Raw genomic sequence first — 14,378 nt, 5'->3', positions numbered from 1 at the left:
CCGGCCTGTCCCCGAGCGGGGCGGGCACCGTGACTCGGCTGGGCCCCCAGCGGCGGGCGATGTGAAGATGTCAGTGGGCTGTGCCTGTCCTGGTGAGTGGGGCGCGCGGCCGCCCGGCCCCTCCCTCTTTAGCTCTCTAGGTAGATCCCTCACCCCTTGTTTGGCAAGAACTTGTGTGGGGGGTGTCGATGGCATGGCGGAGGTCGGGGGCTGTGAGGGGTATAGCGGGGCCTTAGTCCAGGAGAGGGCTCTCCCCTACTGCAAATGCGCAGCAGCACAGAAGCAGGGGAGGGGGTGCTGGGGCGTGGGGGGGGGAAGGGAACGGAGAGGGAGAGTGTGTTTTGGTGGGGGAGGCTAATTGAGGAGGGGTTTGGGGGGCTGAAATTCCCAGAATTCCAGGGTGTTAGCCAATCAGAAGTGAGTTTGGACTTTTGACCCCCCCCTCAGGTCACCATAGAGTTTTGATTGGCTGGTTTAGGTTGCCCCCCCCTTTTCTTGCCGTCTATTCCCTTTTACTTATCCTGTGATGCCTCCCCTCAAGGCTCTTTCTGAGGATTGTTTTGGCGGGGTGGGGTTGATTAGGGCCCAACTTGCTCCCCTCCAAAATTTCCTGCCTGTTGCCAGGGAAGGTTTGCCCTCCTGAGGGACGTGAGGTACTCTGGGGAGGGGGGGGCTCAGATAATTGGCCCCTCGGGTCTGGCATCTCCACCGTAGTGGGAAGGGGAAATGTGGCAGCTCCAGCAAGTTAGGAAATAAATTGTGGGAATTGAGTTGAGGGGAGCAGTACTTGACCTCAAAGTGAGAACTTGGGATAGGACTTAAGCCCAGATCCCCATCTCCCCAAAACACTTAACAGCTCTTGATAGTGACAGTCTGGGTCTGAGTTCTTTCCTGGGGAGGGAGAAGATTCTACCTAACTTCCAGGAGAAAAGAGGGAGGCTGTGTGACCGGAGAGGTAATCTTCAGAGGGCCTCAAAACACTGTCTATCCTCATTCTCAGGACTCTGGGTTCTTGAATTACGTGCAGGACCCCCTCTTGTCCCAGGCTGGAGTTAGCCTTCTTCTGAAAGTCAGGTGTCCTAGAATCTAGCCTGGTTTGGATCCTTTGCTTTCCCACATGCCTTTTCTCTGGGAGCCCCATACCCCACAACTGAACCCCTGCTACACACACACACACACACACACACACACACACACAGTCCCCAAGGGAAGCTGCCAGTGCGGAAGCTTCCTTGAAAATCATGTGACATGGGCCAAGCTGGGCTGGGCACACATTTAAAGTGCCTGCTGAGGCTGATGTTTAAGGGGCCTGGGGCCCAGAGGGAGAGCTAGTAGAGCCTGAGGATCCTGGAATATCCGGGTATGGGCCCTGGCTCCTGATTGTAGAGGGTTGGGGAGAGGGGGAAAGGGAAGAGCTTGCCAAGCTGGAATCCTGCCTGGCACCACCATTCCTTCTCTCATCAGCTTGGTGTGGATGTTTGTATGTGTATTTTCTTTATCATTGCCCTGTGCTGGGTACGTCTTCAGATCCTTCCACGCTCTGAGTCCTCCCCAATGGCCTTCATCCTCCATTACCACACGTGAACATAGCAAAAACTAAGGCTCTGAACAAGCTAGAGGACTGAGTCTTAAATTTTGATTCTTAGTTCCTACAAATGGTAGGTAAGAGGTGGGTATGAAAGGGTTGTCAGGCTGGAAGTAGATAAGAGGTGTTCCTGAAGTTGGGGCAGGGTGCCTGGGTCCAGTAGGAGAAAGGATAAAGTTTCCCCCTTCTTTTCTTTGGGAGCAGCATGGGGACAGGAAGAGGACCCATGCACAGGGAAGTGTGTGTTGGAGGGGGATAGCTTCAATCAGTGCCTCAAAAGACATGTTCCTTTTGTGTGTCTTGGTGGCGTGGCTAGAGGAGAGGGGGCAAAAGATGGCTAAGAGTGGGGAGTCTTTTTTCCCGAATATGAAGAAGTCTTATGGATTGATGCCACTGAGAATGGATGGAGGTTAGACTTCAAGGGGAACCAAATGGGGAGGGGACTGAGAGTTTCCTGGGGGTGGGAAATGTTAGGAGTTGGAGTAAGGGAGGGGACCAGACTTGTGTGGAGGGTGGGAGCACATGGTTGAGTACAAGGGCGTCCTGGCAGCATGTACAGTCCAGGCTCAAAGAGCCACCCCCCAACTTGAGCAGGCCTGGGGTGGGGGCCGAGGCGCCCTGGCAGGCCGCCTGCCTGCTGCCTGCCTGCCTGTCTGAGTCTCTCCTTTGTGCTCTGCTGTCTCCTGGCTCCTCCTCCTCCCCCAGCCCAGCAGAGACAGCACATGCCCCACACATGTGACTGAAGGAAGCCAGAGCACACGCAGACCCACACACATGCACACACGGAAGGAAACACCACAAGATACACACATGCACACACACACACATACCCCCAGCTCCCATAGTGCTCCTGGGGTAGGTAATAGCTCCTGAAGCTTGGGTCAGGAGCAGGAGAACCTCTGCTAAGGGGCATCACCCAGGCATGGCAGGTTGTTGAGGGGACCAGGGCCTGTCTGGGGCAGCATGTGGCTCCGAAGGGTTAAGGCTGGGAGGAGGAGGGGGAGGGGAAGAGGCAGCAGTGGTGGCGGCTGGGAGCCAGGAGAGGAGGATGGCAGAGCGCCAGGCCAACGGGAGGCCGGGCACAGACAAAGGAAGGGGGGCAGGCACACTGGAGGCCTGGGTCAGGGAGCCCCAGGGGCCCGGACAGGGGGCAGTGCTGGTACCTTATCCTGTGGGTTGGGGGAGGCTGCTGCCCTTCACAGTTCCCACCTCCAGGAGGGGTACTCTTTTCATCTTTCCTCTTTCATCACCTTTGTTATTCTTTGCTTTCTCCCCCACTGCCCCCCCCCCATTTTAGGGCCTTCTCACTCAGACTTGCTTTCTTTAGTTGGGCCTCTTCTGCTCCTGTGCAAGTGGGGGAATTAAGTCAGAAATGAGAGAGGAACAGACTTTAGCTAGAGAAGCAGAACCAGAAGAAGGGCCTCGTTTTGAATGATGTGCTAGCGTTTTGATACATCTCGGTATTTATTCAGGGGCCCTTCTTTCTGAATTTTGAGGAGACAAACTGAGTGGGGGGTCTGAGCTCTAAACAGGGGGCAGAAACCTGAGCACACGCCCATCCCTCTTCCCCATGTGGACAGTCATTTGAGTCTGGAGTGGCTATTCCTTGGAGGGGGAAGGGAGTCGGAATGGCTGCAGTGCCCCAGGGCTGGGCTTGTATCAGTGGGGTTAGAAGTCCGGGGTTACACTCAGGCCCTCCTGTCTCACTGTAATCTGTTTGAGTGAGCATAATATTTGGCCCTGTATTCAGTAAGGATCTCTCGAGGTATGGCCTACGAATGCACTTTGGAAAGTTGAGAGGCACGAAACAAATAACAGGAATTGTGGGGGATAAATGTGGTCATCCCAGAGTTGTGCTGTTAATTTGGGGATCAGTGGAATATTTCAGTTCCTAGTGGTTTCAATTCTGGGCAGTATGTTCAGGGTCTGGCTGAATGTCATAGATTTCAGTATGTTTGTGAAAGCTGGAGCATATCATGGTGGAGGATGGTGTGCAGGTTTCAGGGAGGGTGATTTATAGGGTTAGTCTCTGGGTTATGAATAGTCAGGGTGTGCACGGAATAGTCTGTCACAGGTTCTGCAGGTATAGTGCAGTTTGGTTGTGTGTGTGTTGGGGGCAAAGGCCATGTGTCACAGGTCCCAGTGTGTACAGAAGTTAGAGTATGTCACAGACTATGTGTGTGTCCTGGGTTTGGGTTTATTTTGCATTGGAGGTATGTTGCAGGTTGAAGTGTGTATCAGGTACTCATTTATGTAAAAGTAAGATGAGTTTTTTATGTGTAGAGGATGTTCACAGAGCCAGATGCATTATTATTGCACAGTCAACCTGTGTGTATATCATGAGAAACCTTGTCATGGGGCTGTGTGAATGTGGTTGGTGGGGCAAGGCGGGAAATAGGGGGCAGAGACTCAAATTTCAAAGAAGTTGGAGGGCTGTATGGCTGCACCCCCTTGTGTGTTGTGTGTGTGTGTGTGTGTGTGTGTGTGTGTGTGTCCTTTTTCCTATGTGTCCAGGTAGTAGGCCTGGACCACTACCCAAGTTTTAGAAACACCTCCTCTCTTGGGATTTCCCCCTGGCATTGGAGAACATGTTTTACTTCAGAAGCCACTACCTTTTTTTCTCTGGGATGGTGGGAGGATTCAGCAGCAGACTAGGCCCCTTCTGGGGACCCTTGGATGGGCAAGTTTGCCTTCCCCAGTTCTGACAGTGCCTCTTTCCGCTGCACCTACCTGGTTCTGGTTGGGGGGTGATTAGGGAAGGGGGCTAGGAACTTAGCTGGGTTGAGGGCAGGGAGCTGGGAGTGCCCTCCTCCCTCCAATCACTGTTTACAGGCTGAAGCAGAGTGTCTCTGTCAAAAATAACCCCTTGGAGGTTTCCCCCAGCTGCTCTGGGATATCAGAGTGGAGCTGAAGCCCAGGGTGGCAGCCCAGACCAACCTTCAACTCCAGAGATCACAGGCGAGAGGAAGAGAGATTTGGGGGACGTTGGGGAAGCAGTTTGAAGATACTGGGAGTCTCCAGAGAGGAGAGCACCCTTCTCCATCCCTGTCGGTGGCTCCAGCTCCCCTGCTCACCCCTGATCTTCAGGCCTGGGGCTGGGGGTGGGGGCATTTCAATTCCTGGCCCCACACATCTCCCCTCCATCCAGGTATCTCTCCAGGCCCAATCTGTTCTGTCTCCATCTCTCCCTCGCATCTCTCTCGGTCTCTGTCTCTCTTTTGTTTTTCTCAGCAGTCCTCCCTGCCTGCCTCCGTCTCTCCCTCCCTCCCTCTCTCCCTCTTCCTCTTTCCTCGCAGGGAGGGGGCGGGGCCGGTGGGGGCAGCTCCACCCTCCGCCCGCCCTGGGGCCTCATTCTGAGAGAGGCTCCGAGAGCGGAGAGCGATCGGGGAGGGAGGGCTAGAAAGGGAGAAAAGGAAGGGAGCCGGCGGGCGCTGCGTGTGTCTGTGCGTGTGCAAGTGTGAGTGAGTGTGAGTGCCGGGCCCAGCCTCTCCTGGTGCCCTGGCGGAGGGGCCTGGTGGCCTGGGGAGGGCGGGCGGGCTGCTTGGAGGCAGAGGCAGCGAGAGGCGGCGGCGGGGAGAGCCGAGGAGGAGGAGGAGGAGAGAGGAAAGAGCGGAGCAGCCATTGTTGAGGGAAACCTTGCAAACAAAGAAGGCTCCGGACTCCCCGCGGCCCCCCGCCCCCCCGGCCGGCCCCCTGGCCCCCAGCCCCCGGCCCAGTGGCCATTGTAACTTTCCCCCGGGGCTGTGGCCGCCGCGGGGCGGGCCGAGGCTGTGCGTGCGAGTCTTTGTGCGGCCCGCGGAGTGGAGCTCTCAGCCAGGCCTGCCTGTCCCACTCGGGACATGAGCGGCTGAAGTTGGCCCCCTCAGTTCTCACCCCTGCCAGGGCCCCTCTGGGCTTCCAGCCTCTCCCCATACCTCTCTTGGCCCCCTCAGTTCTCCCAGGTAAGTCTGGGCACCCTGCAAGCCTGTTGGGGGTGGGCGGAAGATCCTGGGTCTGGCCCAGGCCTGGTATGCTAGCTGGGGCAGAGGTGCCCCAGCTCAGAGAGGCCAGGGCTCTCAGGCCTGCTGACCTGTGGTCAACCCCCAAAGGAAGGGGGCCTGCCCTAGGTCAGGCTGGTTACCATGGAAATGCCCAGCTGGAGGTGCCCCCCTCAGCCCCAGGATGCAGCTTCCATCCTGAGAAAACTTTACTAGTTCTGGGCTCTTCCTCTCTTCTCCTTCCTAAGGGCTCCCAGATTGCTTGTGGGGCGGGGGGAGTGTATGTCTGACTCTGAGGCTGATGACACATCCCCTTCACCCCCCCCCCCCCCTTGCTCTCTCTACCCCTGTTGCTGGGGACAGGCAGTAACAGGGACAGATGGTCTGGGTGATGTTCCCTCCCCTTCTCATCTCACTCCCAAGCCCTTGTGCTGGGGCTACTGGGAGTTGCTGTGGCTCTGAAGAGATGCTGAGTTTGTTTGTGTCCATTCACTGGAGGTGTAAATAGAGGCCTCAGAGCTTCAAGCTTTAGCCCTTCAGAACTGTTCCCCAGCCCAGGGCAATGTTTGTCAGGTTTCAGTGAAAGAAATTGAAGCTCTGAAACTTTTTTCAGTGTTAGAGACGAGCTCAGGTTTGCTGCCTCTCTTCTGAGGGTCTTAAGCTGACACGTTTCTTCAGATAGCCCTGAAACAGTGGGGACAGGGGCAGTGATGCCTTTAGGAAAAGGATGGCCTGGTCAGGGAGCCAGGACCAGGTCTGATAATCTGGACTCTTGTGTTTATTGACTAGACCCAGCCTCTGGTAGAGTCTGGGATCTTGGGCTTTCTACGTGGCCTTAGTCTATTTGTCTGTGGAGTGGGGAGACTTAGAGCTGGGTAGGACTGTCACTTTCCTAAGGATACAGGCGCCTCATTCAGTCCAGACTGGCATGTGAAGGCTGTGTGTGCTGTGCTGGGAGCATGTGGATGTGGCCTGCAAGAGAGCAGGCATGGGGCAAGGGCCTGTTGCAGCCACCCTGATCCCGGGGTGGCTGGGTTCCAGCCGGGGCTGCTGGGTTCCAGCTCTTGGTAGGCATGTTGGGACGAGCTGAGGGTGGAAGCCTGCTAGGCGGGATGAGGCACACGCGTGTGCAGGCACCCACAAGCTCTGAGTCTTGGCACCTTCAGGAACTGTGTAGTGTAAGCCCCTCTGGGACCCTCCTTTTGCCCATATTGTGAGGAGGGGGCCCTGGAGAGATAATTAAATGATGTGTGTTGGCACAGGGTCTTCCTTTGTCTCTGTTCCCTAAGGAACAAAGTAGATTTTGTATTTAATTTGGGGAAGGGGCTTAGATGCGGCCGATATAGCTACCCTTCCAAATGCAGTCAAGTTTTGGAGATGCTAGGAAGCACCTGTGACTGGGTTTAGGACCTTTGGTGCTGTATCTCAGTTTCCCTTCCTTTCTGGTTGGGAGAGGGAAAATAGAATTGCAGGGGTGCCTGGCTTGTACCTAACTATGAATGTAATACTTCTTCCAGTCAGGATATAGTACACCAGGAACAGTGTGCTACTCATTGAGGTGGAGAGGTGACACATGTCACATGAGCAGAGACACTTGCCTCCTAGACTAAGCCCCCTGGAACCTAGGTTCCTTCCGAGGCCTAGGTTTGTAAGTAGAGTGGAATCCATTGGAGGCCTGTCTACCTCCCTCCCCCACTGCAGAGTCTCAGAAGTGAAAGGAGGTTGAGGCTTTGGGTTTCTGGTTTGGAGACAATACTAGACCCATGGTGGCTGTGGGGGAGGGGGCTGGGCTGATAAGGGAGTGGCCGTTGGTGGGGGAGGCAGAAGGCCCAACTGGTTATCTGGTGGGAGGCACCCAGCAGGCACCCACTCCCCTTTATCTTTCTATCCCCTGCCCTCTTGAGACCCTGGGGGTGGAGGAGGGGCAGGGAGTTGGCAGAATCCCGTTTCCACTCCCCCAGCTTGGTCTCCAGAGGGCATTAGAGGGATGAAAATACTACAGGATATGGGAATCAGATCTGGGCTCAAGTCCTAGCTCTGCCAGTTACTACCTCTGTGATCTTGGCAAGTTCCCTGGAGCTTTCCATTGCCTCATCTGTAAAATGGGGGATTTTATAGTTGACCCTGCTGCTTCACAAGGTTGTTGTGGTGAATGAACAATACTACGTAGATATAAAGGGGATTTATCAAAATTAGGCTGTAATGTATGGATATTCATTTATTCTATGGTATTGACATTTCTTTGCAGCTGTGGTTCTATCATCCAGGGTTCAGCCACATGAAGAAATGGGGTCTTGGGTATTAGGACTGAGTACTTCTAGTTTCATAAAACAAAATTGGAGCTAGATTTAGAAGCAGAGGTAGATGTTCCATAGGGTAGTCCCCTCCTCTTCTAGTCCACCCACTCTGGGGACTCTGGAAAACCAGTCCCTCTCTACACAATCTCGTAGATTTCCAGGAAAGCTCCCTGGGACTCAGGGCTCCCCTTCTCTTTTTCCCTTCTAGGTTGTTCCTCAAAGTCATTCAAGCTGTACTCGCCGAAGGAGCCCCCGAACGGCAACGCCTTTCCCCCCTTCCATCCCGGCACCATGCTAGATCGGGATGTGGGGTGAGTCTTATCTACTTTCCATCCCTTCTCCAGATGGGATCCTGCCTGAAAGGGGGAGGGAGTGACACCCCCAATAATTCCTGTCTTCCACTCCCATTCTCATAGCCTCTTCCCTTACACAGCCCAACTCCCATGTACCCGCCTACATATCTGGAGCCCGGTATTGGGTAAGTGGAGTCCAGTAAGGAGGGAGGTGCTTTCCATTACATGGATGAAGGCAGAAGTGGGGGTGGGGTGGGGAGAGACTCTCTTCCTACTGACCTCCCTTCTTCACTTTCCCCAGGAGGCACACACCATATGGCAACCAAACTGACTACAGGATATTTGAGCTTAACAAACGGCTTCAAAACTGGACAGAGGTATGGCCAGGGGAAAAGGCCTGGGAAGGGGGAGGGCCATCTGGAAACCCCTGTGGGATGTCTTCTGACACACACACACACACACACACACACACACACACACAAACACCGCTCCCTGTGCTCCTTAGGAGTGTGACAATCTCTGGTGGGATGCTTTCACAACTGAGTTCTTTGAGGATGATGCCATGTTAACCATCACTTTCTGCCTGGAGGATGGACCAAAGAGATATAGTGAGTGGCCTTTGGGGGTCTTGCTGGTTCTGCCTTGAGAGCATATACTTCCTGTGTCCTTCTAAGGACTGGGAGTAGGTATTTGTCTCTGGGGATCTGTCTTGGCAGTTAGGGCATTTGTCTGACCCCCTTGGAAGTCCTTCTATTCTAATGAGTCTGTCCCATCTCTACAGCCATTGGCCGGACCTTGATCCCACGCTATTTCCGCAGCATCTTTGAAGGGGGTGCTACGGAGCTGTACTATGTGCTTAAGCACCCCAAGGAGGCATTCCACAGCAACTTTGTGTCCCTTGACTGTGACCAAGGCAGCATGGTGACCCAGCATGGCAAACCCATGTTCACCCAGGTCAGCAACCCAGCTGGATGTGGAACACTGAAGCACCTGGGTTTGATTCCCCTCCTTTCTTCCAAAACATACTCAGCTGTTCCTCAGGGAGGGAAAAGGGAGGGGTAGGCGTGCTGCAACATCCATCAGATGCTTACTGAGTCTGTACATGACGCTTTTCTGGGTCGCAGGGGTACACCGGTGAATGAGAGCCTGCCGTCCTAGAGTTTATAGCAGATGAATGTATAACTAGCTACTTGGGAAGAGGACAAGGGTCTGTTAAGCATTCCCACCTTGTGTGTGTATGTGTGTAAGGGCCAGGGGTGTGACAGGTAGAGGAGGGAATGGTGTTTGTCAGTTATGCACCCAGATTTATGTGCAAGTGGTAGAAGCGTGTTCAGTGGGAAGAGTTGTAAGCAAACTGGGAGAATAGGTGTGTTTTCAGGCACATGGGGAGGGGGCAGAGATGTGACAAGCTTGTCTCCAGGTGTGTGTGGAGGGCCGGTTGTACCTAGAGTTCATGTTTGACGACATGATGCGGATAAAGACGTGGCACTTCAGCATCCGGCAGCACCGAGAGCTCATCCCCCGCAGCATCCTTGCCATGCATGTGAGTTGTGGGCAGGACCCAAAATGCAAGGGTGAGGGTAGGCAGTGGGAAGAGTGGATGGAATAAGGTCTGCCATTTCCTGACAGTGACCTTAGACAGAGGGTTAGAATATCTCCATCTGCAAAATGGGATTCATAACAGTCCCTCTTCTCTATCAGGAGTGTCATGAGGCTCAGTGATAGGGCAGATGAGCAGATGCAACCCAGGTACTAGTCTTCCTCCTCTCCCCATCTAGGCCCAGGATCCCCAGATGTTGGATCAGCTCTCCAAAAATATCACCCGGTGTGGGCTGTCCAATTCCACTCTCAACTACCTCCGAGTGAGTCCTTGATCACCCAGTTTCTCCCTTGTCCCATTTAGAGTCAGCTCCATGTCACTCCCCTGACACCCCACCTCCTCATCTTCTCCCCAGCTCTGTGTGATACTTGAGCCCATGCAGGAGCTCATGTCCCGCCACAAGACCTACAGCCTCAGCCCCCGTGACTGCCTCAAGACCTGCCTTTTCCAGAAGTGGCAGCGCATGGTAGCACCCCCCGGTGAGTACTTTACACCTGCACCTGCTCTAACCAGGATCTGATGAAGCTCCCCAACGCTCTATCTCTGTCTCTGAATGAAGCCCCTTTCTCGCTGCTGGGTCTACAAGATTGGGGTCAGGGTAGGCTCAGGCTCCTTAGGAGCCAGAATGGGGAACAAGGGACCCAGGGCCTTGCCCCTCCTGAGTCTCCGTTTCCTTGGCACAGCGGAGCCCGCACGGCAGCAGCCCAGCAAGCGGCGGAAACGAAAGATGTCAGGGGGCAGCACCATGAGCTCGGGGGGTGGCAACACCAACAACAGCAACAGCAAGAAGAAAAGCCCAGCCAGCACCTTCGCCCTCTCCAGCCAGGTACCTGTAAGCATCTCGGCTTTCTTCTCTCTTCTGGGCTGCCCTTCTGCTGACCCCTGACCCTTGACCCTGTCCCAGCCTGAGCTCACTAGCAGGCGTAGAAGCAAAGACAGTTTTTCCTGGTGTAATATGCCAGCCTGAGCTGGCTCCTGTCACTGATGAGAGTCCTTGTCAGTCATATGCCATGGTTGTGATCACAGATTCAGACAGGACATGGGACATAAAGAGACAGAGACAGCCATGAGAACATCTGGGTGTTCAGGATAGACAGCTTAGGGACACGCATACCATCAGAGACCCACACACTCACACTGACAGAGGGACACGTGAATTTGAACGTGTGCGAATCTAGAATACACATATGCACATGCACGCGTTTTCCCCATTGGTTTTTTTTCTTTAATCTGCTCTCTCCCTATTATGTGTGGACAGAAGTTTAGGAGCCCCCTGAAGTTTGGGGGAGATGAATTAGGGAGCTAGGGGAGTAGATTGATTTCTCCTAGAATCTAGTGGTTAGAGGCTGTGATGCTCTGCAGTCCTTCAGTGGGAAGGATTCCAGGGGCTGAGGGTGTCAGAGGAGTTGGGGTTTTAAACTTGGGTATGAGAAGGGGTTGGGGGTGTTGAGTTTCCTGGGTGGGTATTGGGGCTCTGGGGGTATCTGCTGCCCTGGGCCGGGCGAGCCCCTGCCCCGATTATGTTTGGGGACCTCCGCCACTCTCAGGATGTGATGGTGGTGGGGGAGCCCACCCTGATGGGCGGGGAGTTCGGGGACGAGGACGAGAGGCTCATCACCCGGCTGGAGAACACCCAGTTTGACGCGGCCAACGGCATTGACGACGAGGACAGCTTTAACAACTCCCCCGCCCTGGGCGCCAACAGCCCCTGGAACAGCAAGCCTCCATCCAGCCAAGAAAGCAAATCGGAGAACCCAACTTCACAGGCCTCCCAGTAAAGGCCTTTCCATGGCCACCCAGCACTCTGCCTGCCTGCCCCACCCCTCGCAGCCCCAGGGAGCAGAAGACAGAATGAAGAGACTGAGCATCTAAAATTGGGCAGCCTCCATCCACCCACTTCAGGGAGGAACTGGACTCGCTGGGGGCAGGTGCCAAGATTTGCCCCCCAGTGGCCCTGGGCTGGGCCTGGCCTCTGCAGAGCCTTTTTTGGGGGAAGGGGGTACTCATGTGGATGCCGACGTGGACCCTGGGCCTCTGAGAAATGTCCTGACCACCCCCCCCCCTCCAGGGCATTTGCATCCATCCTCACCCAGGTTCTAGGTTCCCGATCCTCCTGACTCCACACCCCTTCAAGCCTGGGGTTGTCTGTCCCACAGCCCTTAGGGACTTAAAGTTATGGGGCTTGGTTGAACGCCCCTTTCCTAAACTTCCCCCTAGGTTGCTGGTAGTAGAGGGGTAAAGCTCTAGCTCCTCCTTGCAGCCACCTATCCCAGCTCCCAAGTTTTTTAAAAAAATAATATTATTAAAAATGTAAGTTTAAAAAATATCACACATGTACCCCCTCTTCCCCTTATTAAAAGTCCAGCTACCTCCCTACTCCTGGCAAATACGGGGCTTAGGGCCCATGTGGAGGTGAGTGTGGGGTAGGGGGTGTGCATTACCATTTTATACAGTTTGAGAGCTTCAGACCAAGGAGATACTTTGCCATCTCTCTTCCCTTTTCCTCTCGGGTGACTGGAGTTGGGGAAGGCATGCCTTGGGGTAGGGGGCCGTTGATGGCCTCACCTTTGTGACAACCCCTTCCTGGTGTCTCTGTCTTCCCATCCTCCAGATTTCTGGCCTGCCCTCCTAGTGCTTGTGACTCCCTCTCCCCCAGCCCCAACCCTCTCCCCCATGGTGTGTATATTCTTTACGAGTCCTCCATTAGAGCAGCTGTCTTGGATGGGGGGAAGGGAGGCTCCCTCCCTTAAGAAGTGTGGAGGGAAGGGAGCAGCCTTGTTTGTCGCTGTGTTTGTTTTGTTTTGTCTCAGTTGGGCAGGCATGGGATGGAGTGGGAGGGGCTCATCTACTCTTTCCAGCACTCTCTTTCCCCAACTCTTCAAACTGTGTATCTAGTCCTCCCCTGTCCTCCACAGAGGGGAAGGAGCCATTGAGGATGGCCCAGCTCTAAGCCCACCTGGGAGGAATAGACCTGTGTCCCCCAGCTGAAGTAAAGGTCTTCATCTCCAATATCCCTTCTGTCCCCTTCCTCATAGAAAGGAGTGGGGAAGCAGCCAGGATCCTCAGCTCTATTTCACAGCTGGACACACGGAGGCTCTGGGCCCAGGATCAGGCCAGGAGCAGGGTCCCATGGGTCTGGGCTCAGCTCTGTGGCTTTGCTGCCTTTCCTGTGGCCAGTTCCAGAAGTGTTAGCACCATCTCTCCCCACTCTTCCTTCTGGATTCTGGGGGTTCACCCACATCCAGTTTCTGTAACTCCAGCTGCCACTGTTGGGAAGGGTATTGTGTCAGGAGCTGAGGGAAGGGGTGGGGAAGATGGATGTCCCACCCCAAATGTAATGCCTTTTTTTTTTTTTTTTTTTGGGCCATTTGAGTCATGTATGGTACCGATCAATAAAGAGACTTTTTGGTTTGAGAGTGTCTTGGTTGGTCATTGCTGCCTAATAACCAGTAAGTCCCAGGCAGTCTTCTCCCCCTCCTTCTTGCAGTCCCTAAGACCAGTCATTGGGAAGGAGGTAGGAATTAAGCTTGTGGATTCCCCTTCAGTCTCCTCTCACATTTCCCCTGACTCTTCCACCATTGGGCCTCCTGTCCCAGGCTGGCCTTGTCTCCCTCAAAAGTTGATTTTTCCAGCCTCTGGACTGTTGTTCCTCACCTCTAACTGCCCTGGCAGCCAGACAGGTGGACTTCCTGAGGCAAGGTTCCTAGGATAGAAGGCCTTGGATCAGGCTTTTGAGGGAGGGGGAGGGATCCTTGGGGAGGTGGGGGCTTGGGTTGTTTTTGACAGTGAGATTCCTGCCTCTATCTGGCCTCCAGCCTCCTGCCCCTATCGGGCTCAGCCCAGCTGAGCTCTCTGAGCTAGCCTCCCCTGGTGTTAGGGCTTGGGTGGGGAAGTAAGAGGGTAGCTTGACTGATTGTAGCCTTGCTGATTTTGGGGGGTGGGGGGAACACAGGAAGATGCCGGAGCATGGTTGCTAGGGGGCAGCCTGAAGCTCCTTGAGTGGAAGGAGTAAGCTGCTTTCCAGATTCCTTTCCAGATGTTTTACTAACAACCCCCCCGCCCCCCGCCAAGACCCCTCTTCTCCCACCATTAAAGAAGGTTGCTGTGGATTTGGGATGGGATCTTAGCACCTACCAATCCCCCTAATCAGACTCCATTTTCATCCCAGGCAGGGGAATCAGCCCTCTCAGACTATTCCCCAACTAAAGTCTCTGGATTTGAAGTAAGACCTCATAGACATGTACCTCTACCCTCACCTCAGCTGTCAGGAAGAAACCAGAGGAAAGGACTACATGGCCCATTCTACCCCTTCTGCAATCCACATGGTTACCTTGGCCCTGCTCTGCTGCCAGCCCAGCTCCTCATTGCCCATTGCCTCAGGACCCCAAAGGCCTGCAGTTGTGCACACACCCACTTTACTCCTCTGTAGGCCTGACCTGATGGAAGGAAATTCACCAGTCAGCTGCTACCACCAACTTCCCCTAGGAGTGCTAGGTAACACCTACCTGTAGTGCGTCTGCTTTTGAAACTAGGTGTACATCTGGCTTTCTTGCCTGTGTGTGTGCCAGAGTATGTATGTATGTGACTGTTTGGCTGGGAGAGGACTTGGATATGGGTGTGTAAGGG

The 14,378-nt window shown here is 54.4% G+C and overlaps 1 protein-coding gene across 4 annotated transcripts; it reads left to right on the top strand.

Annotated features, from left to right (window-relative positions):
- Positions 1-6: 6 nt before the first annotated feature.
- LDB1 (LIM domain binding 1) lies at positions 7-13,112 on the top strand. 4 transcript variants are annotated; one of them, XM_029932442.1, is made up of 11 exons: positions 7-92; positions 8,068-8,170; positions 8,293-8,337; positions 8,454-8,529; positions 8,658-8,760; positions 8,934-9,106; positions 9,573-9,695; positions 9,931-10,014; positions 10,108-10,231; positions 10,436-10,578; positions 11,300-13,112. In XM_029932442.1, exons 1-11 carry the CDS (start codon positions 68-70, stop codon positions 11,528-11,530), a joined length of 1,230 nt encoding a protein of 409 aa, XP_029788302.1. In that variant the 5' UTR covers positions 7-67; the 3' UTR covers positions 11,531-13,112. The 4 variants fall into 4 exon arrangements, with proteins under 4 accessions (XP_029788302.1, XP_029788301.1, XP_029788304.1 ...); XM_029932441.1 differs by having other exon boundaries at positions 10,436-10,584; XM_029932444.1 differs by lacking the exon at positions 7-92 and adding an exon at positions 5,311-5,526 and having other exon boundaries at positions 10,436-10,584.
- The last annotated feature ends 1,266 nt before the right edge of the window (positions 13,113-14,378 follow it).

Source organism: Suricata suricatta, chromosome 2 (assembly GCF_006229205.1).
Source record: "Suricata suricatta isolate VVHF042 chromosome 2, meerkat_22Aug2017_6uvM2_HiC, whole genome shotgun sequence".
NCBI lineage: Eukaryota > Metazoa > Chordata > Mammalia > Carnivora > Herpestidae > Suricata > Suricata suricatta.
Note: the sequence above shows the minus strand (reverse complement) of the source record. Positions and strands in the feature narration are given on the sequence as shown.

Bases quoted from the DNA above. Each gene is read 5' to 3' on its own strand.
- LDB1 (XM_029932441.1), top strand. From the start codon at position 68: ATGTCAGTGGGCTGTGCCTGTCCTG. The intron at 8,761-8,933 runs GTGAGTGGCCTT...CCATCTCTACAG, and splicing joins GGATGGACCAAAGAGATATA to CCATTGGCCGGACCTTGATC. The intron at 9,107-9,572 runs GTCAGCAACCCA...GCTTGTCTCCAG, and splicing joins GCAAACCCATGTTCACCCAG to GTGTGTGTGGAGGGCCGGTT.